The sequence below is a fragment of the Schistocerca gregaria genome, chromosome 7 (assembly GCF_023897955.1).
Source record: "Schistocerca gregaria isolate iqSchGreg1 chromosome 7, iqSchGreg1.2, whole genome shotgun sequence".
NCBI classification, from domain to species: domain Eukaryota; kingdom Metazoa; phylum Arthropoda; class Insecta; order Orthoptera; family Acrididae; genus Schistocerca; species Schistocerca gregaria.
The window spans coordinates 95,974,888-95,998,051 of record NC_064926.1 but is presented as its reverse complement, the minus strand read 5'-3'; the positions used below and the strand labels follow the sequence as shown (position 1 = coordinate 95,998,051).

General features: G+C 43.2%; 1 protein-coding gene across 2 annotated transcripts in view; it reads left to right on the top strand.

The window, feature by feature from the left end:
* Positions 1-23,164, top strand: part of LOC126281562 (UDP-glucosyltransferase 2-like) — a 123,328-nt gene that overhangs the window by 41,947 nt on the left and 58,217 nt on the right. For both annotated transcript variants that reach the window (XM_049980635.1, XM_049980634.1), the window contains one exon: positions 17,387-17,565. In XM_049980635.1, coding sequence (XP_049836592.1) covers positions 17,387-17,565 — 179 coding nt within the window. The remainder of the gene's footprint in view (positions 1-17,386; positions 17,566-23,164) is intronic.

Below are 23,164 nucleotides of genomic sequence, written 5' to 3'. Positions count from 1 at the left end.
ATGTAGTATGACATACCTTATTGTTAATATATCTTATGACACAGTTAATAATATAATGAAAGCAGTAAATGTGTAAGACTCTCCAACACACATATCGTGGTATAACATTCATAATTACCGGTGGCGCTTAACGATCTCACAGAGCTTTGTTGACCAACGAAAGCCAACTGCCAATCACATGCCAAACACTGTTACATTTACATAACTGCCGTCGATACAAAAATCGTTGAACTTCTGTATCTCATGGCACAACAAAACCTGAAAACAAGCAATCCTACACCTCTTTTAGAATATTAGCGTGTATTGATATGTGACTGAACCTAACAGTAATTAATATACCATGTTATATGCTTAATGCTTGGGAAGCAATCGAATACTCATAACTGACACACAACCCACGTTTCAAAATATGCTTACATTATGTAAATAAATCATACATTTGCACTGCTGATGTGTCTCACTCTGTACTAATACCGTACTACACATGTACTACGTAGCCAGAACATAGTGACCACTGCCCACCGCGACGTTTAATGCCCTCTGTTGGTGTTACGGGCACGTGACGTGGTAATAAAAGTATGTAGGCGGAGCAGACACGGACGAGGGACAACCCTAGCGAAGACATGGGCTACAAGTAGGGAAACGCACGGAGAAGAGCGATTTTGACAAAGGTCAAATAATCATTACGCAGAGCCCTGTGAACGAGTATCTCAAAAACGATGACGCTGGTCGAGCGTTAACGTGTTACTGTCTCAAGCACCTACGAAAAGAGGTGGAAGGACAGTGAAAGTACCACTAGGCGCTAAACGGTTGGACGTTGACAACTCTTCACAGAACGTGGAGTTCGGAGGCTTGTCTGCTCTGTAAAATAGGATAGATGATGATCTGTGGCATTCCTGGTGAAAGAGCGCAATGCTGGTCAACGCACAAGTGTTTCGGGGCACACCGTTCATGCTGAATATGGAGCTCCGCAGTAGACCACCCTTGCGTGTTCATACGTTAACCCAAAATCGTCAATTACGACTGCAGTGTCCACGGGACCATCGGGATTCGCCGTCGATCAATGGAAAAGTGTCTGCTCTTGCGGGTGAATCACATTTTTATTACACTAGGTCGATGGTCGTCTCCACAAACTCCGCCATCGAGGTGAACTGTGGCTCTAAACATGCAGCACGCCACGGACGCAAGATGGTGGGAGCAGTATTACGCTGTGGGAGACATTCTCATGCGCTTGCGTGGGGCCTGTGGCAGCAATCGAAGGTACGTTGACAGCTGCGAACCACCTGCATCCCTTCATGCTTGATGCGATGTCATCCATCATGCCATCTGTCAGCAGTATAATTGTTCGTGTATCGGAGCCAGAACCGTGCTCCAGTTGTTTGACTATCATTACAGTGAACTCACGTTAATGTCTCTGCGACCAAACTCACATGATGTGATTCCTATGGATCCCACCTGTTTCGCTATCTGGCACCACCCCCGCGCAATTAAATGAGCGGCCCGTTATTTACGCGAATTACATGACCTATGCGTAGACGTCTAATGCCATATACTTCGACAAACATACCAACAAACTGTCAGATTCCTGATACGCAGATTCAGTGACGTATTTCGTTCCAAGGACGGACAAACAAGCTATTAAGCAGGTAGACATAATGTTTTGGCTCACCAGTGTCACGTATATTTGTGAATCATTTATCACGGTAGGTCTGAGAAAGTATACTCAAGGCTGACAAATGTACACTCCTGGAAATGGAAAAAAGAACACATTGACACCGGTGTGTCAGACCCACCATACTTGCTCCGGACACTGCGAGAGGGCTGTACAAGCAATGATCACACGCACGGCACAGCGGACACACCAGGAACCGCGGTGTTAGCCGTCGAATGGCGCTAGCTGCGCAGCATTTGTGCACCTCCGCCGTCAGTGTCAGCCAGTTTGCCGTGGCATACGGAGCTCCATCGCAGTCTTTAACACTGGTAGCATGCCGCGACAGCGTGGACGTGAACCGTATGTGCAGTTGACGGACTTTGAGCGAGGGCGTATAGTGGACATGCGGGAGGCCAGGTGGACGTACCGCCGAATTGCTCAACACGTGGGGCGTGAGGTCTCCACAGTACATCGATGTTGTTGCCAGTGGTCGGCGGAAGGTGCACGTGCCCGTCGACCTGGGACCTGACCGCAGCGACGCACGGATGCACGCCAAGACCGTAGGATGCTACGCAGTGCCGTAGGGGACCGCACCGCCACTTCCCAGCAAATTAGGGACACTGTTGCTCCTGGGGTATCGGCGAGGACCATTCGCAACCGTCTCCATGAAGCTGGGCTACGGTCCCGCACACCGTTAGGCCGTCTTCCGCTCACGCCGCAACATCGTGCAGCCCGCCTCCAGTGGTGTCGCGACAGGCGTGAATGGAGGGACGAATGGAGACGTGTCGTCTTCAGCGATGAGAGTCGCTTCTGCCTTGGTGCAAATGATGGTCGTATGCGTGTTTGGCGCCGTGCAGGTGAGCGCCACAATCAGGACTGCATACGACCGAGGCACACAGGGCCAACACCCGGCATCATGGTGTGGGGAGCGATCTCCTACAATGGCCTTACACCTCTGGTGATCGTCGAGGGGACACTGAATAGTGCACGGTGCATCCAAACCGTCATCGAACCCATCGTTCTACCATTCCTAGACCGGCAGGACAATGCACGTCCGCATGTATCCCGTGCCACCCAACGTGCTCTAGAAGGTGTAAGTCAACTACCCCGGCCAGCAAGATCTCCGGATCTGTCCCCCATTGAGCATGTTTGGGACTGGATGAAGCGTCGTCTCACGTGGTCTGCACGTCCAGCACGAACGCTGGTCCAACTGAGGCGCCAGGTGGAAATGGCATGGCAAGCCGTTCCACAGGACTACATCCAGCATCTCTACGATCGTCTCCATGGGAGAATAGCAGCCTGCATTGCTGTGAAAGGTGGATATACACTGTACTAGTGCCGACATTGTGCATGCTCTGTATCCTGTGTCTATGTGCCTGTGGTTCTGTCAGTGTGATCATGTGATGTATCTGACCCCAGGAATATGTCAATAAAGTTTCCCCTTCCTGGGACAATGAATTCGTGGTGTTCTTATTTCAATTTCCAGGAGTGTAATTCGGTGCACGTGCCTTATTTCCTCACCGCATGTTTACCTATTCTCTGATTGCCCAATCCGTTCCTAGCGGATGTAATCATGATCCTCCACATGATACCATGCTTTGCTGCATATGTAATCGTTAACAAACTTGAAATTGTCCTCAGTCTAATTAGGAAATATTTAGAGTGCTCGTGTAAAATCATGCTACACTTAAAACGGAAAATGACGAATTCTATTCTGAATTCCTTGCAGCAGCACATATAGGGTTTGCGAATGCCTGATGTCGTAGCAGACTGTTTGCTACGAGCACCAAGTAAGTATCTGTCATCGCCTCTGGCTTCATGCCTGCAGCTAATCTCATCCATTATCGACAAATTTATGGGTGTCCGATTCTTTAGAAACGAGAAAATCACTTCATGACATGGTACTTCAAAATCCCGTCAGCGAAACGCCACGCTGACTTCGTGTGTGCATGTGGGTATTGTGGATCGTGCGTGCATGAACATCGTTGCTTATGTTTCCGCATATGTAGTCCATCAGCATGTTTCCGCGCACATCACCATCTGCTGCAGTGGGAAACTTTCAGAAACTAAACTAAATTACTTTGAGAAACGAAACATCTTCAGTGACGAATATAATAATAGCAGTAATGTTTAAACAATGATAGTAACAACGATAAGAACAGTGATAACTTCGTGTGGATAATATGTCTGGTGCGGTTCTTTCAACTGGAAGCCAAGTAGTCGACTTTCGTCACATGGTAGCCCTATCAGGCAAGTGGGATCTTCAGGTTAACCTGGAATGAGAACCCCCCTGCCTTTCCTGGCGAATCTTCACACCACTCAGAGGTGAACGATAGGTATGCTGAAATTTCCATTTCGATTCTGCGACTTTTCTGTTTCCAGGTGTGGCATTCACACATGACGCTTGGCGCCCCATATAGGTGGCAGGTAGCGAACCATGCACCATATAGTTGAATACCGAAACCACTGAAGGTATTACAGTCTGTCGTCTGCTAATATCGGATCTTCTTCCATATTGAACTCCGAGCAATACATTTCAGCGCCGCTACGTTTATAACGAGGCGATCTGCAACAGAGTCCCAAACCACGAAGAAATCCACGTTTCTTCCTCCTCTTTTATTATGTGCTGTTCTGTATTTCGCTATCGGTCGGCTGTGACGTGTCACAAAGCTTCGTGCAGTACGTTTGGCAACTTGGCTCCAGATCAATTCTGTTGCGTGCAGATTGCAGTGCTAAGGCAACAATTATAAAAGTCCAGCATTTATTCAGTGTGCTCGACACCCTGAAAATTGTTTCTGTCCTAAACGAAAATGGGCATATTCAAACAAAGAGGGTTTGACTTTTCAGTTTTCTCCGAAAAACTTAATTGTGTAATGCTTTCTTAACTTCATCAGTCTTTAATAGTCTTTTATAAAATATCGATGATTAACACTGTCGGATTTGCAGTGAAAACCAGAATTTTGCGTGCGAAGAATATAATAATTCCAATCCCAAAGAAAGCAGGTGTTGACAGATGTGAAAATTACCGAACTATCAGTTTAATAAGTCACAGCTGCAAAATACTAACACGAATTCTTTACAGACGAATGGAAAAACTGGTAGAAGCTGACCTCGGGGAAGATCAGTTTGGATTCCGTAGAAATATTGGAACACGTGAGGCAATACTGACCTTACGACTTAACTGAGAAGAAAGATGAAGGAAAGGCAAACCTACGCTTCCAGCATTTGTAGACTTAGAGAAAGCTTTTGACAATGGAATACTCTCTTTCAAATTCTAAAAATGGCAGAGGTAAAATACAGGGAGCGAAAGGCTATTTACAATTTGCACAGAAACCAGATGGCAGTTATAAGAGTCGAAGGGCATGAAAGGGAAGCAGTTGTTGGGAAGGGAGTGAGACAGGGTTGTAGCCTCTCCCCGATGTTATTCAATTTGTATAATGAGCAAGCAGTAAAGGAAACAAAAGAAAAATTCGGAGTAGTGTCTTGAAAGGAGGATATAACATGAGCATCAACAAAGCAAAACGAGGATAATGGAATGTAGTCGAATAAAGTCGGGTGATTCTGAGGAAATTAGATTAGGAAAGTAGTAAAGGATTTTTGTTATGTGGGGAGCAAAATAACTGATGATGGTCGAAGTAGAGAAGATATAAAATGTAGCTGGTAATGGCAGGGAAAGCGTTTCTGAAGAAGCGAAATTTGTTAACATCGAGTTTAGATTTAACTGTCAGGAAGCCGTTTCGTAAAGTATTTGTATGGAGTGTAACCATGTATGGAAGTGAAACATGGACGATAAATAGTTTGGACAAGAAGATAGTAGAAGCTTTCAAAGTGTGGTGCTACAGAAGAATGCTGAAGATTAGATCACATAACTAATGAGGAAGTACTGAATAGAATTGGGGAGAGGAGGAGTTTGTGGCACAGCTCGACAAGAAGAAGGATGATGTAGGTTGCAGTATGTACTGGCAGATGAAGAAGCTTGTACAGGATAGGGTAGCACGGAGAGCTGCATCAAACCAGTCTCAGGACTGAAGACCACTCCAACAACAACATGTAACTAGAAACTAGAGGACGTGTATTTTCTTGAAAAGTGGTGGTTATGTGTCAGTTAACTACCATATATTTGATGAATATCATATTTAAATGATTTAGGAATTCAAATCGAACAAAAAAACTTATTGATCACAACGAGCTTTTTTATCAAGAAAAGGAAAAGAAACAAGAAAATCTACATGAAAGGTACTTTTTAATTTTCCATTTTTATTTTTTATTGATTTTATTGCATTTTTATATTACCTTTTTATTGTATCATAAATGTTTCGATCGCACAAGCACGTCCGCGCAGAGACTGAAGATCGCATTCGACATCACCTGGACACGTGGTAGCGACAGATCAGTAGATCATGAATGCACGTCTTCTCGGAACTGTGTACGAAAACCGTTGACAGAATAGTATCTATAAAATGGATGAAGTGTCATTCATCCGCTGCTGTTTGCGTGGATGATCCAGCTGCGAGAGGGGTTGTGATAAGCGCTCCGGAGAAAGTTCGAGTAATATTGTTGGTACTTTGGAAAATTTGTGTTAATGTCTTATGGGACCAAACTGCAGAGGTCATCGGTCCCTAAGCCTACACACTACTTAATCTAACTTAAACTAACTTACACTATTAACAACACACACACCCATGCCCGAGGGAGGACTCGAACTTTCGGCGGGGGGAGCCGCACGGACCGTGACAAGGCGCTGTAGACGGCGCCCCTACCCGGCGCGGCAAAATCTGTGTCAGGAGTGGTACTTTGGGTTTTGACTATTGCACAGTGTTGGTCGTTAATGTATTGCCAGAATTCGAGGGCAGATTTGTCACCACCACCAGACAGGTGGTGGACCGTGCCTCCTAAATCCAAGTCACTGTGTAGGTCTTTGCACGCGGAAAAAAGTTCATATCCGGGAATGTTTCGAACCGCCGCCCGGCATCACACATCATTGTCATCACACGACGCTCGCCGAATACGCCACACTCACAATTACGATTCGCGTTCTTATTTCTATTATACAGGGTGTTACAAAAAGATATGGCCAAACTTCCAGGAAACATTCCTCACACACAAATAAAGAAAAGATGTTATGTGGACATGTGTCCGGAAACGCTTAATTTCCATGTTAGAGCTCATTTTAGTTTCGTCAGTATGTACTGTACTCCCTCGATTCACCGCCAGTTGGCCCAATTTAAGGAAGGTAATGTTGACTTGAGTGCTTGTGTTGATATGCGGCTCATTGCTCTACAGTACTAGCATCAAATGGTTCAAATGGCTCTGAGCACTATGGGACTCAACTGCTGTGGTCATCAGTCCCCTAGAACTTAGAACTACTTAAACCTAACTAACCTAAGGACATCACATACATCCATGCCCGAGGCAGGATTCGAACCTGCGACCGTAGCAGTCGCACGGTTCCGGACTGCGCGCCTAGAACCGCGAGACCACCGCGGCCGGCAGTACTAGCATCAAGCACATCAGTACGTAGTATCAACAGGTTAGTGTTCATCACGAACGTGGTTTTGCAGTCAGTGCAATGTTTACAAATGCGGGGTTGGCAGATGCCCATTTGATGTATGGTTTAGCACGAGGCAATAGAAGTGGCGCGGTACTTTTGTATCGAGACAGATTTCCAGAACGAAGGTGTCCCGACAGGAAGACATTCGGAGCAATTGATCGGCGTCTTAGGCTGCACGGAACATTCCAGCCTATGACTCGCGACTGGGGAAGACCTAGAACGACGAGGACACCTGCAATGGACGAGGCAATTCGTACAGTTGGCGATAACCCTAATGTCAGCGTAACAGAAGTTGCTGTTGTACAAGGTAACGTTGACCACTTCACTGTATGGAGAGTGCTACGGGAGAACCAGTTGTTTCCGTACCATGTACAGCGTGTGCAGGCACTATCAGCAGCTGATGGGCCTCCACTGGTACACTTCTGCGAATGGTTCATCCAACAATGTGTCAATCCTCATTTCAGTGCAAATGTCCTCTTTACGGATCAGGCTTCATTCCAACGTCATCAAATTGTAAATTTTCACAATCAACATGCGTGGGATGACGAGAATCCGCACGCAGTTGTGCAATCACGTCATCAACACAGGCAGGCATTGTTGGTGATGTCTTGATTGGGCCCCATGTTCTTCCACCTACGCTCAATGGAGCACGTTATCATGATTTCATACGGGATACGCTCTGTGCTGCTAGAACATGTGCCTTTACAAGTACGACACAACATGTGGTTCATTCACGATGGAGCTCATGCACATTTCAGTCGAAGTGTTCGTACGCTTCTCAACAACAGATTCGGTGACCGATGGATTGGTAGAGGCGGACCAATTCCATGGCCTCCACGCTCTCCTAACCTCAACCCTCTTGACTTTCATTTATGGGGGCATTTGAAAGCTCTTGTCCACATACCATATTTTCTTTCTTTGTGTGTGAGGTATGTTTCCTGAAAGTTTGGCCCTACATTAATGTAACACACTGTATACTGTTGCTCGAAAAGCGTCAAAGCTGGCTTTTCTGTGTAATCTGTTTCTCGCCAGTAACGGTGTTCCGCACGCCTGTTTCACTACGGAGCAGGTAGCTGTGTGATACATTTTCACGGTACGTATGAACAGCGAAACAATCAGAGGACAAGTAGCATTTACACAGACTGTGACTGAACGTAATTTTTTAAATAAAAATCAGTTAGCTAAAGAATGATTGAGAAAAAGGTTGATGGCTGTCAATACATCAGAACGTCTTAAAAGTTTTATTTACAGTGACCTAGTGTGATATCTCACACTTGAGTCTGACTTACTGCCGAAAACGGAACAACAGCAGTGTACGAGAGCTACGGCTGCTGACGCAGTTATCGCGCCTCTGCGCGAACAAAAAAATGCTTCAAATGGCTCTGAGCACTATGGGACTTAACATCTGTGGTCATCAGTCCCCTAGAACTTAGAACTACTTAAACCTAACTAACCTAAGGACATCACATACATCCATGCCCGAGGCAGGATTCGAACCTGCGAAAGTAGCAGTCCGCGGTTCCGGACAGAGTGCCTAGATCTGCGCGAAAAATGCTGTATGTTACGAGAATCGTGGAGTGTAGCGAGGTAACGCTTACCGTAAGCGGTTTGAAACGTGCAAATAATGCACGGAAAAGGAAAATTGGCAGGATATTAAGAGGAAAAGTCTTCGCGATGCTGGATTGGATCATAAATCACGAAATGGAAAGCTAGTTCCTACGAAACACCCTCCATCGCACATGAGTGGTATAACGCTGAATCGGTTTTCTAAAAAGGCTTATATCTATAGAGTAGCGTATAAGTTTCGAATAGCGGCCTATGTGCCACGTATAGTACATGGCTATAACGACGTACTTTATGTGCATCTTCGGAAAACATTAGAGTAAAAACATGTAACGTGAATAAAATTAACTACAGTTTTGTCGTTATCATCGACGAAAAAACATACTACACTCCCTGCGCACTGCTGTATTATTAAAATAGGATGTGAAATGTGATAATTCTGTTGAATATTAGGTTGTAATATTGACTGCATGATTGAGGATCATGTATGCATTGTACAAATGTGTTCAAAAGGAGGATGCAAGGACATAAGCCTTGAAATTAAGTTAAAGCTGTATGAAGAATATTATGCCTTGACGAACGAAGAGCAATCCATTTACCTGATAAACTCCATGGAAATAGGTGTGCCAGCCATACGAAAGGAGGCAAGACAGACGATACCTCTCGGAAACAAACTACTTTCAAATACTATGTCCAGTCAAAAGAAGAACGTGTCAAAAACTATTGATTGACATATACTGCATCACGCAACACGAATACAGAGTCGTCAGCGTAAACTAAAGCATAGAATGACCACTCCTAACGAAGGTCGATGAAAATATTTCAGTAGTCCACATACCATATCAAATGTTGACAGGGCTCTGACCCGGGAACACATTTCGAGTTTCCCGAAGCACACGAGCCATTACAGCAGGATCACACCCTCAAATGAAAGTCTGTACTCCAATTTTTTTGTGATCACAGCTTCAGTCGAAATATAAATGCACGGCATCCAACTTGAGAGTCAATTGCCTCATGCGAAAGCAGACCAGACATGCAAAGTGTCAAAAAACGATGAGGACGTGGCTAAAAGGAATAACAATATACGAGTTGTATGCGTTGACCTACAACAGGTTTTCCTTTGTCCTTCGTTGACGCATTCCACGGTATTCTGCCGGAGACAGCTGTCGTATAATTTCACGGATCGTGACGTTGGTAGTGAAATAAAAACAATAAATTTGTGGGAAGAATCCGCCGCAAGGTGGGGTTCAGCTAAAATAGTTTCCTGTCTGCTTAAAATTGTGATACTTGAAGAAGGTATGGAACGCAAATTAGCGGTATGCTCTGACTACTGTGTCAATCAGGACGATAACTAGAGAGTTTTAGCACGTTATTTCTATCTGGCCAGCTCTAAGTACTTTACAGAAATACATAAAAAAATTTTATGTTCGAGTCTTAGTTTCCTACATCGTGACAGCAACTTTGCAATGATCGAGAAGGGAAAGAAAGCGTCAAAAGCTATGGTTCCTTTAGAATGGAAGCATGTCATTGCTTAGGCCGTTGTCGATCGTTCAAAACTGACCATTTAGGAGGTGATGATGGAAGATTTCAAGTGCAGAGGATCCACTGAGCTGGTTTTCAAAACGCCACCAGCTTTGAAAATTATTACTGTGCTCTGGTTGAAGTTATCTAGTGACGATCCTCGATGCATAAGAGTGTGTCGTAATCACAACGTGCTTCGTCTGTGGGACGAATCATTGTGAAACATGGTTGTGAACATGAAGTAAAAATAATTCCGTTGCCTTCTGCTTTTCGGTTGCTCTACAGTGGAGCACTGCAAATTCATAAGGAGAAGAAAAACCATCAGTTGGACTTGACGAAATATACGGAGCCAAAATACAAGTATTTTTTTTACGGAAACCTGCGTGTGACAACTGAGTTTAATGTACCAGATTTGTGTCTCAACTCGATAGCAAATTCATGTTCTGTTACGCTTCAATTTGTAGAAAGATCTTCACAGATACTTAACTTTAGTATGATGGTGGTGCGTCACAATGTTGTTTAAGTTCACTATCAACAGTGGTCCATTCCTACCTCCAGCGAACGGTAACTAACGCATCTAGCGGAATATCCAGTAGGGCTCTGCTGGCGGCGACGGTGTCTTGAGTCCTGATGCACACTCACTATAATGCTCGTCAGATGCTGCGGCGTTGGCAGTGTTGCCAAGTGCAACAGTCTCGAAATCAGGACAGAAACTCAAAAATCAGAATATAGCAGTAGGAACAAGACACCCTGTTCTTCGTGCTAATACTCCACTACTATTCATCAATAAATATATGTATAAAAATCTCACTAATGTAGGAAATAACTGCTACAGTGGTTTCACAAACAATGTCTGCGTACCTCTTCTATGCGATTATTGTTTATTATTCTTATTCCTACAATATAATAGAGAAAATGGTTCAAATGGCTCTGAGCACTATGGGCCTTAACTGCTATGGTCATCAGTCCCCTAGAACTTAGAACTACTTAAACCTAACTAACCTAAGGACATCACACACATCCATGTCCGAGGCAGGATTCGAACCTGCGACTGTAGCGGTTGCACGGTTCCAGACTGAAATGTAATAGAAGTTCACACAAAAGCAATACGACGTAATGACTCGGCATTATAAGTGCCCTGGTGCCACTGAGCATGATTTTCGTTATTGTACTTTTGAGTCATAACTTATCGAAATTATTTTGACAGTCACTATTTATTTATTCATATAATTAAATATCAGTATTAACAGTTAACTTCGTAATTATGCATATTATCCTTAGAATAACAGTATAAAAGCACTCCGTCGTCAGGCCACGAGTGGCCTACCGTGACCATCCGACCGCCGTGTCATCCTCAGAAAAGGATGTGGATAAGAGGGGCGTGGGGTCAGCACACCGCTCTCCTAGAGGTTGTGATGGTTTTCTTGACCGAAGCCGCTGCTATTCGGAAGAGTAGCTCGTCAATTGGCATCACGAGGCTAAAGAGTGCACCCTGAAAAATGGCAACAGTTCATGGCGGCTGGATGGTCACTCATCCAAGTACCGGCCACATCCAACAGCGCTTAACTTCGGTGATCTCACGGGAACCGGTGTATCCAGTGCGGCAAGGCCGTTGCCTCAACAATATAAGTAAACAGATAAAAATCATTCACCATTTACATGCCCCATCAGATTTTCCCGCCGAAAATTGAAAACTATGTTTATCGTTCCTATCTGCCAGCATACACAGCACAGTTATGTCTCTTTATCATTGGTGTTATAATTTTCTCCGAGACATGTAAGTCTCATGTTTACCTACGATAATGATTAAAGCCGAAGAAATGAATAAAAATTTGTGCCACGGCCGGGTATCGTACCCGGGCCTCGTTGCTTAAATGTCATGGGGAAAATTTAACTTTAAGATCTATACGATCACATGAAGTACAGGACGTTCCCATTACGTCCAACACTGGGGTGCTATTCCAATGCCGGAGAGCCCTGGCAATAGTGACAATTTCGGGGGAAAATAAGCTGAAGATATGAAGTTTCTGTTGGGGAGGGCCCTTGACATAGGTAGTCCGTGCAGCCATGTTGATCATAGTGCTGCGATGGTGGAATGGCCAGCATTTCTGCCTAGTAAGTAAGGAGACACGTGCTCGAGTCCCGTGAGCTTCAATCATTATCTGTATCATTGACTTCATTATTTCCAAAGGGCAAACACTCAAAATTTTTCACCACTCTTTGAATACAGAATAACCCACATAACTTTTTGGTAGATAACTTATCTCTGCTCTTTCATCTTCATTAGCCCAGTTGCAGAAGATACTCTTTCTGAAGAGTGGGCAAGACTTGGCAATCAGCAAACAAATTTGGCGAGTAACACAGGCTATTTTAAACCGTTGCGTACTAGCAGGGCTAGAAGTACATCATGCGCAACTAACAGCCAACTCAGGAATCTTTAATTCAAACTCAATAAGTCAGTAATTGTTAGCAGTATGCACCACAATAACAGATTACATTATTTACTTTTCCAAACTATTCACTCATACTATTTCAATAACTCAAGACAGTTGACACCAAGTGACACACGTTACCATCTTTTAAACAACAGCTTGACTCTAACAGTTGGAGCTGATACGAGAAAAGTCTCTGGGGTGAGGAATTCACATAAGGGATACCCAAAACTGAAGTAATATCTTCAGAAATAAAGAGTTAATCAAGAGTCGTACCAACATTCGCCAAAATGAAAATGACTTCAAGGAATAGACACGAATGTGATAAAAAGCAGCATGTTTGGCATTTTTTTATAGTACAACAAGGCCTTTTTTAAAAAGTGAGAAATTTCCCGGGAAAACGGTAGATCTGACAAGACAACACTGCCTGAGAGCAGCTGGGAGTCATCTTAACGTCTGCAGTTGACAGATGAATATGCAGTTGAGAACTATTTGCGTAATGTCAGGCGAAAGCATGAGATAGTCCGTGTTTTGTGCGCCCTTCATGGCGTCAGATCGTAAGCTAGTTGCGCCACACTAGAGACTGGCCTTGCCGTGTGGGGGTCTTTAGGGCTTTATCACTAGACCATCAGATTTGAATATGGGGAAAATGAAGTGTCTTCGTATTCTTCAACGAATTCCATTAGTGACTAAAGCTAACAGGCCTTAGTCATACATCACTCCTTGTCATATCACCCGAACACGGCAATCCAAGTAGTATCTGGCTTACATCCCTTGTAGGGCAACGAGAATCTGTTGCATCACACTGCTTCGACATCCTCAGGTCACCCTGTGGCCCTGTACCAGTAGCAATGTGTGACTGCACGTGATGCTGATGGTCAAACAGTTCAGAGGAGCAGAATTCAAATCCCCATCTGGACATCGAGATTTAGTTTTTCCTTGGTTTACCTAAATCACTTGGGATGGTTCCGTTGAAAATGACATATCCGACTTGCTCCCTCGTCTGTGTGACGCCGAGAATTTGTTCCTTCTCCAATACATCATTGTCAACAGGACATGAAACTGTAACCCTCCTCTTCTCCTATCGAATGATTGAACAGTTCTCAGTTGGCGGTCATGTTGGGCCATTTCCTTCACATGCGCATTCGGCAGGTCTTCCATCCAAATCTTTGGGATGCTACTTCAGCCACTGACTTGTCTGAGGACTCCCGCAGCGACGACAGTTGAACTCGTTAACACTTACCGGGTTAAGAGTATACCTTAGAGGTAGACTGCTTACACATTCCCGTCCTCATTCCTTCATGCGTTTGCAAACTTAACTCTTCGTCACAAGACATGGGACACTTGGAAGGTGTCGTTTGTGGTCTTTTCAGACGCCTAACGCCTGATGGGGCAGTTAATAGTGTTGCCAATGGTTTTACTCGTTTCCTTATTCAAAATGGCGTGCCGAGCTAAAGATGTAATCATATCATTGTGGTACTCTTTCCACTGGTTGTATAAGCGATGATCCAAAAGTTCCGTTCGAAGGCCGTAGAGTCCAGAATCGATGTGCATTGAGACAATCATCCCACCGACGTATCAGGTTGAAGATACCCGTTTTGTAAAACACCGAGTCTTCCTGCGTGAAGAAATCCGCAACTGCCACATTTTCCTCCGACAGGAGTCGTCGAGCTTTCAGTGCCACGTTTAAGGAACCGACGGCGTGATAATTACATGACGAGAGGTCAGGACCACAGAGACGGGTCCTCGAATGTCTCCCATTTCAATTGGCGTCATGAAAGAGGCTGGCCTCTCAAATCGACCGGCGTTTTGTGTCGAATCGCGACCAACACGGAATTGCAAGAGGCGCATGAATTTGATCCAAGACACAGAATTTATTTTAACCTTAGTTTTGTTAATGATCATGTCAGCTTCTTACTGAAACTCCGTAAAATAACCACATTTCGCCTAAACAACTTTAAATGGTTGCTTATCGCGAGCTGTTGCTAAGGTTCTCATTACATCATCAAGAACAAAATTCTTCGTCACTTTTGCTCACGCTTTCTTTAAGAGTTGCCAGTTGTTCTGGTACTACCTGTGCTGAATTATACATAATGTTTTTACTGTGCATTATACAGCCAGCGATGACATACAACTGACAGGCTACAAAACGGAAGGAGCAAGAAGATGCGATCTCCTGGGCATCGTAACACCTACATCAACCATCATTGAGATAGCCTTTTTAGTACTAAAAGCCCTGTTCACATACTACATAGCAACATAGAAAACGAAATTTATCCAGAAATGGCGCTTTCCACCTTAGCGTGGTAACTTTTCAGTTAATAACCCTATTAATTACAGGCAGACACATCGTTCACTTTTTGTAACTCAAAGGCCAATCACTAAATTTGGATGGTGAATGAATAAATGACTACAATATGAATTAGGATCTCATTTCAAATAACTGACCATAATGTTTTTGTTGTGGCCTTCAGTCCTGAGACTGATTTGATGCAGCTCTCCATGCTACTCTATCCCGTGCAAGCTTCTGCATCTCCCAGTACCTACTGCAACCTACATCCTTCTGAATCTGCTTAGTGTATTCATCCCTTAGTCTCCCTCCACGCTGCCCTCCAATATTAAATTGGTGATCCCTTGATGCCTCAGAACATGTCCTACCAACCGATCCTTTATTCTTGTCAAGTTGTGCCATAAACTCCTCTTCTCCCCAATTCTGTTCAATACCTCCTCATAAGTTATGTGATCTACCCATCTAATTTTCAGCATTCTTCTGTAGCACCATATTTCGAAAGCTTCCATTCTCTTCTTGTCCAAGCTATTTATCGTCCATGTTTCACTTCCATACGTGGCTACACTACACACAAATACTTTCAGAAACGACTTCCTGACTGTTAAATCTATACTCGATGTTAACAAATTTCTCTTCTTCAGAAACGCTTTCCTTGCCATTGCCTGTCTGCATTTTATATCCTCTCTGTTTCGGCCCTCTGACTGACCATAAAAGATGTGTAAAACATGTTCTGTCATCAGAGAATTAATCTGTGAAGGTCGAAACTGCTAACGTCTCTGTTTATCTAGTTTAGTTGCTAAAGGACTTGGAAGAGCATTTGAACGGAATGGACAGTGTCTTGAAAGGAGGATATAAGATGAACATCAGCAAAAGCAAAACAGAGATAATGGAATGTAGTCGAGTAAAAGGAAGCAGATTAGGAAACGACACACTTAAATCAGTAGATGAGATTTGTTGTTTGGGCAACAGAGTAACTGATATGCAATGTAGGCTGGCAATGGAATGAAAAGTATTTCTGAAGAAGAGAAATTTATTAACATCGAATGCAGATTTAGGCGTTAGGATGTCTTTCCTGAAAGTACTTGTCTGGAATGTAGCCGTGTATGGAACGGAAACATGGACGATAAACAGTTTAGACAAGAAGATACTAGAAGCTTTCGAAATTTGGAGCTACAGTTGATCTCGTAACTGTTTAGGAAGTAGTGAATAGAATTGGCGAGACAAGAAATTTGTAGCACAACTTGACGAAAAGTGATCTGTTGATAGGATACATTCTGAGACATCAGAGGATCAGCAGTTTAGTATCGGAGGAATGCGCGGAGGCAAAAATCGTAGAGGGAGACCAGGAGATGAATACAGTAAGCAGATTCAGAAAGATATGGGCTGAAGTATTATTCGGAAATGAAGAGGCTAGCACCGGATAGATTAGAATGCAGAGTTGAATCAAACCAGTATCCCAGACTGATGACCATAACAACATTTAGTTGCTGAACCGTAGTTTAGATGATGCAACATCTTATCACTGACAGATTAAAGATTGAAATCAGTGCTTCATAGTTATGAGGCATGTCCAGAAAGTAACGCACCACATTGTTTGTCAGCCAACAAAAATGGCGCGAATGTCAAACTTCAGGTATGCGTGAGTTTACGGAGGGCGCAATTTTCCATTCCCTCCGACAGCAGTGTTTCAACATGGTATCTGCAAGTGCCGTATGTTACAAGCAGTGTATCAACTCTGAATTTCTCACTGCGGACAAAGAAACTGTTGGGAACCTACACAAACGTTTGTGTGTAATTTATGGAGCATTTGCAGCCGACAGAAGTGGGCATAGTCGCTGGGAAAGGAGGGTGAGGCCACTACGAGAAAGCTGTTCGGCAGAGTTCCAAGATTTGCAGCGTCTGCGAATGCCCTCCACCGCTGGCGCATCAGACAAGATACACCTTGCAGATGTGCTCATTCTTAATGCCCAGAGGCACCACCAGTAATATTGAAGCTCTGCCTCACGTAAGTTTGAGGACTTCGTAATACATCCCTAAACACTCTACAGCCCTGACCTAGCCCCGTCAGACTTCCATTTGTTTGGGCCACTAAAAAATGTCACTCATTGAAGACAATTTGAGGATGAGAAAGACGTGACCGCATAGAACGGGAAGGAGATTACGTGGAAAGAGTGGGAGTGTATAAGAAACACCAGTCTTTCTTGTGTGTACGTTTCATTGTGTTCAGTAAATAATTGTTGAGGAAAACATGTGATGCATTGCTTTCTGGATGACTCTCATATAATCTGACTGTTCCGTTGGTGATGTTTCAAGTTCTGCTTTCTTTTACGGTAGTCATTCAGCGCAAGATTTACATTTTTTTTAAATTTGTGTTACAGACAAATCATGCAAACTACTCGACCGTCAGCACGCGCGAGTCTTACAAGTTCGTTGAGGACTTCAACATCTCCACGATGGCGGACACGTGGCCGATGCTGCTGGCCGAAGCTTATCACGAGGAGGGCATCACCATGTGTCATCTCCAGTTCAACCTCCCGCAGATGAAGGAATGGCTCAAGTAAGAAGAACTAACACACTTGGCAGGCGGCAAAGCCGTTGGCAGTAATTATATGCTTGTAGGATACTTCTTATGCTATTTTATTCTGTTATTGACACAGCCACGAGAACACACCGGTAAGGCAATGTAACCGGTTTCATTGTGAAATGTTCTTGTAATTGTGACAGTGATCCATGGTGACGGAATATAATTCTTTTTCAAACTTTATTTATTGGGTGTATGTTTATCGTACAGATTTTCGGAGATGCCATAACGTATCTTTCACCTAATCAAAATAACAATATTGTTAACACACAAAATAACGAAATTATCTCTCGCATGTTCCACCCATCACAGCTCCATACCTAGCTCTTCAATCAGTCACACAGTACCTCGTCTACGCAATAAAAGGTCATGTCATTAACCATGAGATGTTAGCATAAAAAGTGTCAACAACGAATTATTCTAATGTCTGTTTCTTGACGAAACTCCATCAAGTTCAGTGATAGCATGATTTACTCTACCTGCGATTCTCTGATTCGCTGAAACCAAACCTTCTGTATGGTATCTACATCTAGACCGTTAGCAATAATAATGGTCTGCGCCAGAAGCGAAGCTCAAGGACAAGGCTATTTTTAAGTCACGTTATTCACTGAAATCTGAAACGGGTCTTTCGATCGCGGTTTGGGCCGTTGACTACATGACTTAGTATGTGTTAATTGAATCTGTTTTACCGTCGCTCCTGACACATTGTCGACGAGGACTCTCCTTGGAAACCACTGACATACCTGAGAGAGGACCGAGCAGCAACTGAGAACGATTACATTGGTTCGGTGACCACGATACCATAAATGTGGTAAAATGGCAGGTAACTCTGGGAGGAAATTTGTGTCTCGTTCACCACAAATTGAAGATTTTTGTGGAGTACATTGCTTATGGTTTCAAGGTTGGGGGGGGGGGGGTGTTTTGGGGTAAGAGACCAAACAGCGAGGTCATCGGTCTCATCGGATTAGGAAAGGATGGGGAAGGAAGTCGGCCGTGCCCTTTCAAAGGAACCATCCCAGCATTTGCCTGGAGTGATTTAGGGAAATCACGGAAAACCTAAATCAGGATGGCAGGACGCGGGATTGAACCGTCGTCCTCCCGAATGCGAGTCCAGTGTTCTACCACTGCGCCACCTCGCTCGCCCAAGGTTAAGTTTTACGATCTATTCAGTAACGTTTTTATCTGTATTAAGCCATATTAATGGTACTTTAATGGCTAACACAGCTTACGCTGCTAAATAAGAAGCTCTAAATCTTTTGTTTTGTAAATTGCATAGAGGTTACAGTCCAGCCATCGAGCATACTCGAAACCATTCTTTCGCAACCGATGACATAAACGAATCGGCCACTCGTCGAAATGTTCCCCATAAAAATGGAGTTATTAACCCAGTCACACACACGAAAATGTATCTTCTATCAGTCACACTGGAAAAACTACAAAAATTGTGCAATGTAATATCTTAATAAGTGTTATTGCACGTCTGCAACAAAATTATGTACTGTACCGGGAAATGAACGAAAAGCTAGGTTTATTGTTAAAAAATTAACTGTTCTCTTTCACATTTTCCTATTTTCCCGCAAGTCACTTTCGCTGAATGTTGTGGTGGTTTCTTCAACTTGGCCATAGAAGTTTCTTTGCCTCAGGACTATCCAGGTGACTATTCTCTAATAGCTTCCATATCCCTTTTCGGATCCAAGTTACTGTTTTCCACTCTTATTTTGATATATCAATTATCACCAAATGATAGCGGTTGTAATTTACTGCCCCGTCGACAACGAGTTCCTTTGAGACAGAGCACAGGCTTGCAAACGAAATCAGCCGTGTGCTTTCAGAGCAACCATCGCTGCGTTCTGTTTAGCTGACTTACAGAAACAACGAAAGACACAAATGAGGACATCTGAACCACTGTGCATCGTATCTTCCTGCATGGAACACCATTCACAGGGACATTTACGTACCCACTGGACTGTGCGAGATTCGTGAACAAGGGCCGTGTCATTTTGGAATATAGCATCAACATTGGGAACACACATTATGTCATGGGATGAACCTGAAAGCCAAAATGGTCACGATCTTGAGAGCAACCCTTTGATATGGCATCCGAATTCATTACCGAACCCCCGTCACGTCTCACTCTTGCGACGTAAACTCGGCCACAAGTTGGTGGCATTGTGCAACAAGATAATCCAGTCAAATGAATTTCTTCCTTTGCTCCGTAGTCCAGGCTTTATGGCTTCGCCACAACGTTTACCTGTTCCGGGTATTTACACCACTGATGCAATCAGTTAATAGTTATCGAATAATTGTAATTATCGTTACAACATATTTCATACTTAGTAAAGAAATAATGTTACAGCTTGCAATGTAATGGAAATAAAATTCGAATGATGCAAGAAATTTACTGTTACTAGTCACTGGCGTTTTTTTTTTAAATTTCTTTTTTTTTTTTTAAATCCACAACAGGTTTTGAGGGTTTAAACCTCCGCCATCAGGTGGATTTACATGTGTTAGTATTACACTCGCGCCCGCGCGTGTGTGGTATGTGTGTGGTGTGTGTGTGTTTGTGTGTGTGTGTGTGTGTGTGTGTGTGTGTGTGTGTTTGTGTGTGTGTGTGTGTTGTGTTACGATTTTGGGGTAACTTGTGGTCCCGCCTCTAGTGGGCACAGTCTCCTTTCTCTATAGTAACACACCACCTGTAAGCCGTAATGTTTTGTAAACAAAATTTACAAAATATGACAGCTTAAATGTGACGTGTTGCGGGAGAAAGGAATCTGTCACCACTGGAGAGTGTCAAAGGTTTCAAAATGTGACAATTTACATATATGTCATACTAATACATGTAAGTCTACCTGATGATGGAGGCTTAAACATTAGAAACACGTCATTTAAAGGAAACAGTTCTGTTACAAAAATATTGAAATTGAATTACATTTTGTAAATGATTCGGCGAAATTAAAGAAATGTATTATTTCGTGTGAACCAGTATTTTGTCTTGATATATCGCAAGTACCGTTTTTTTCTTTAATTTTTGCGGACATCAGCGTCAAAAATATTGCTGTGGCTCAAGTTTCAGACCATAGACTTCGATATGTGTCCTTGTTAATGATATTTCTGATCCTCAGGATGCACAGACTCGTTGTTTCACGTACTAAACTTGCAAGTCTCCCACAGTCCATGTTTTGCCTGTGGGAACGTGATTCTACCGGAGAAAACAACGCGAGTTGAGGTCCACCGACCGTCGTCTTAAGTTCGTCTCCGGCCGATGTTAGTCGTCGGCGGAATCCGTTGATTGTCGGTACTGCTGTGACCGCGTGCTAATGTCTAGGTCGCACCCATACCACGTTCCTATTCGATGTAAATGCACATCAGTTTCAATTCGAATAGGTAGTAAAATACGTATGCTTTATATTCTGTGCAAACCAAATATGTAAAAAAAAAAAAGCACTCCGTCTTCAGGCCACAAGTAGCCCATCGGGACCATCCGACCGCCGTATCAACCTCAGTTGAGAATGCAGATAAGAGGGGCGTGTGGTCAGCACACCGCTCTCCCGGTCGTTATGATGGTTTTCTTGGACCGGAGCCGCTACTATTCGATCGAGTAGCTCCTCAATTGGCATCACGAGGCTGAGTGCACCCAGAAAAAATGGCAACAGCGCATGGCGGCTGGATGGTCACCCATCCAAGTGCCGACCACGCCGGACAGCGCTTAACTTCGGTGGTCTCACGGGAACCAGTGTAACCACTGCGGCAAGGCCATTGCCTAAATATGTAAATAGGGTTACTTTTTCTTACGCAAGCGTTTCAGTCCTAAAACCGTCTCAACAAGCGATGTGAAACCGAACTTGGGTGTGCAGCTGTTTGGAGCTGGTCGAGTTTTGTAACGTCACAACATGGGGTTCCACGTTTCGGATCATTCCCAAGCGAGAAAGGCAAATCAGACACGTCAAATTATTGTTTCGTGGAAAGGAACGTGGCTAGTGATATGCAAGATAGCTTTGCACGTCGGAAGCAGAACCTATTATTTCAGACATTATATCGGATCATGTTGCCCGCAGTTGAAACCCATATTTGATGGATTTTATATCACTCACGTTCTGTTAATATATGGTGTTTCAAAACACCGACACATTGATGGTCGCTGTGTTGCAACAAAGTGATAGCCCTACGAAACGACATATTGATGGCTTCCCATATTTGGTACTTTTCCTGTTACAATTCGTATGCTACCACTGTAGATTGTATGGCGCATCGATTTGTCATAAATGCGTCGTTTGTAGTACTATTTATTAGAATCTCCTCAGTTCTGAGCTTAGATTTTATGAATGAAAAGTTTATATTGGTGACTGATGCGTAGTTCTGGGACAAAATAAGATTACAATACCAAATCTTAAAAAACGGTATGATTCGCCAATAACGTGTTCACGATATTTACGTTAAAAAGTACTGAAATATGTGAAACTGAATATTGAACTCCTATAAATTACAAAAACACTGCCACTCGACTGAAAGTATATATGTTGTTGCCGAAAATAGATTCAGTACTACACCGAGAAAAAATATATTGCTATGTTGTTGTGATGAAATAAACGATCACTTAATCGATAGTGCAGGGTATATCAGCATATTACAGCATGCTGTAAACACATTCTATTTCAAATTTCTAAAAACAAACGGAAATTACATTTATCCCTCGAAGACATGACGACGCTCCGATAAACAGCAATTAAAAAAAAAAGAAAAAAAAGAAAAAGCAGATACTGCCACCTACTGGGAATATGCAGAATCGAAAACAAATGAGGAAGTGAAAACATGGCATTAAATAAAACCTACATTCTACAATCAGGCACAGGGGGATCAGTTTATTCCTTGAGCTTAAAAAAAAAGGATGTAGCATTTATGCTACATAAAGACTTAAGAAGATAATTACTTGTCAGAGTTAATGACATACCGGCGATTATAGCCTTCAGGAGATGGTGATATCAGAGATTTGTCACATTTAGCATCTGTAGTGTAGGGGATAGAATTCAAAGTTGCCGATACTGTCATGTTTCCTGCAAGTATTTTTTTTATTCACGTTCGTGTTTTCTAAACAATTCAGTGACTTCATTTTAATTCATTCAAGCATGTTCTGGAATATTCGATGCTCTGTACAAATAAGGGAGCATTCTGTTCAGGAGCGAGTTCATTCAGTTTTGTGAACGTGCCTAATAGGGTGTCCCAACGAAATGCAATTCCATCCAACATATGCCACAGACAGGACAATGTGGGTAGCATGTTAACAAAGAATAAATATACATTTTAATATTTGCAGTGAAAAAGAACCGCGGTTTTATAGTGATGAAAATAAAACTGCCAAGCTGAGGCGCTTTCCCATGTATTTCAAAAAGGTAAAATGAGTTAGGTGAGAGTTTATGACTACCAAATAATGCCTAAGCAAATTTTTAATTATACGTAAACAGTTTGTTGTTCAATCCAGAGAATGTCCACAATCTTCTCGCTATTTTGTCGCTCATCTTCGACTATTCGTGGCACAGCAATTTAAGCACGTCCATATTTGGGGACCATATCAGCCAAA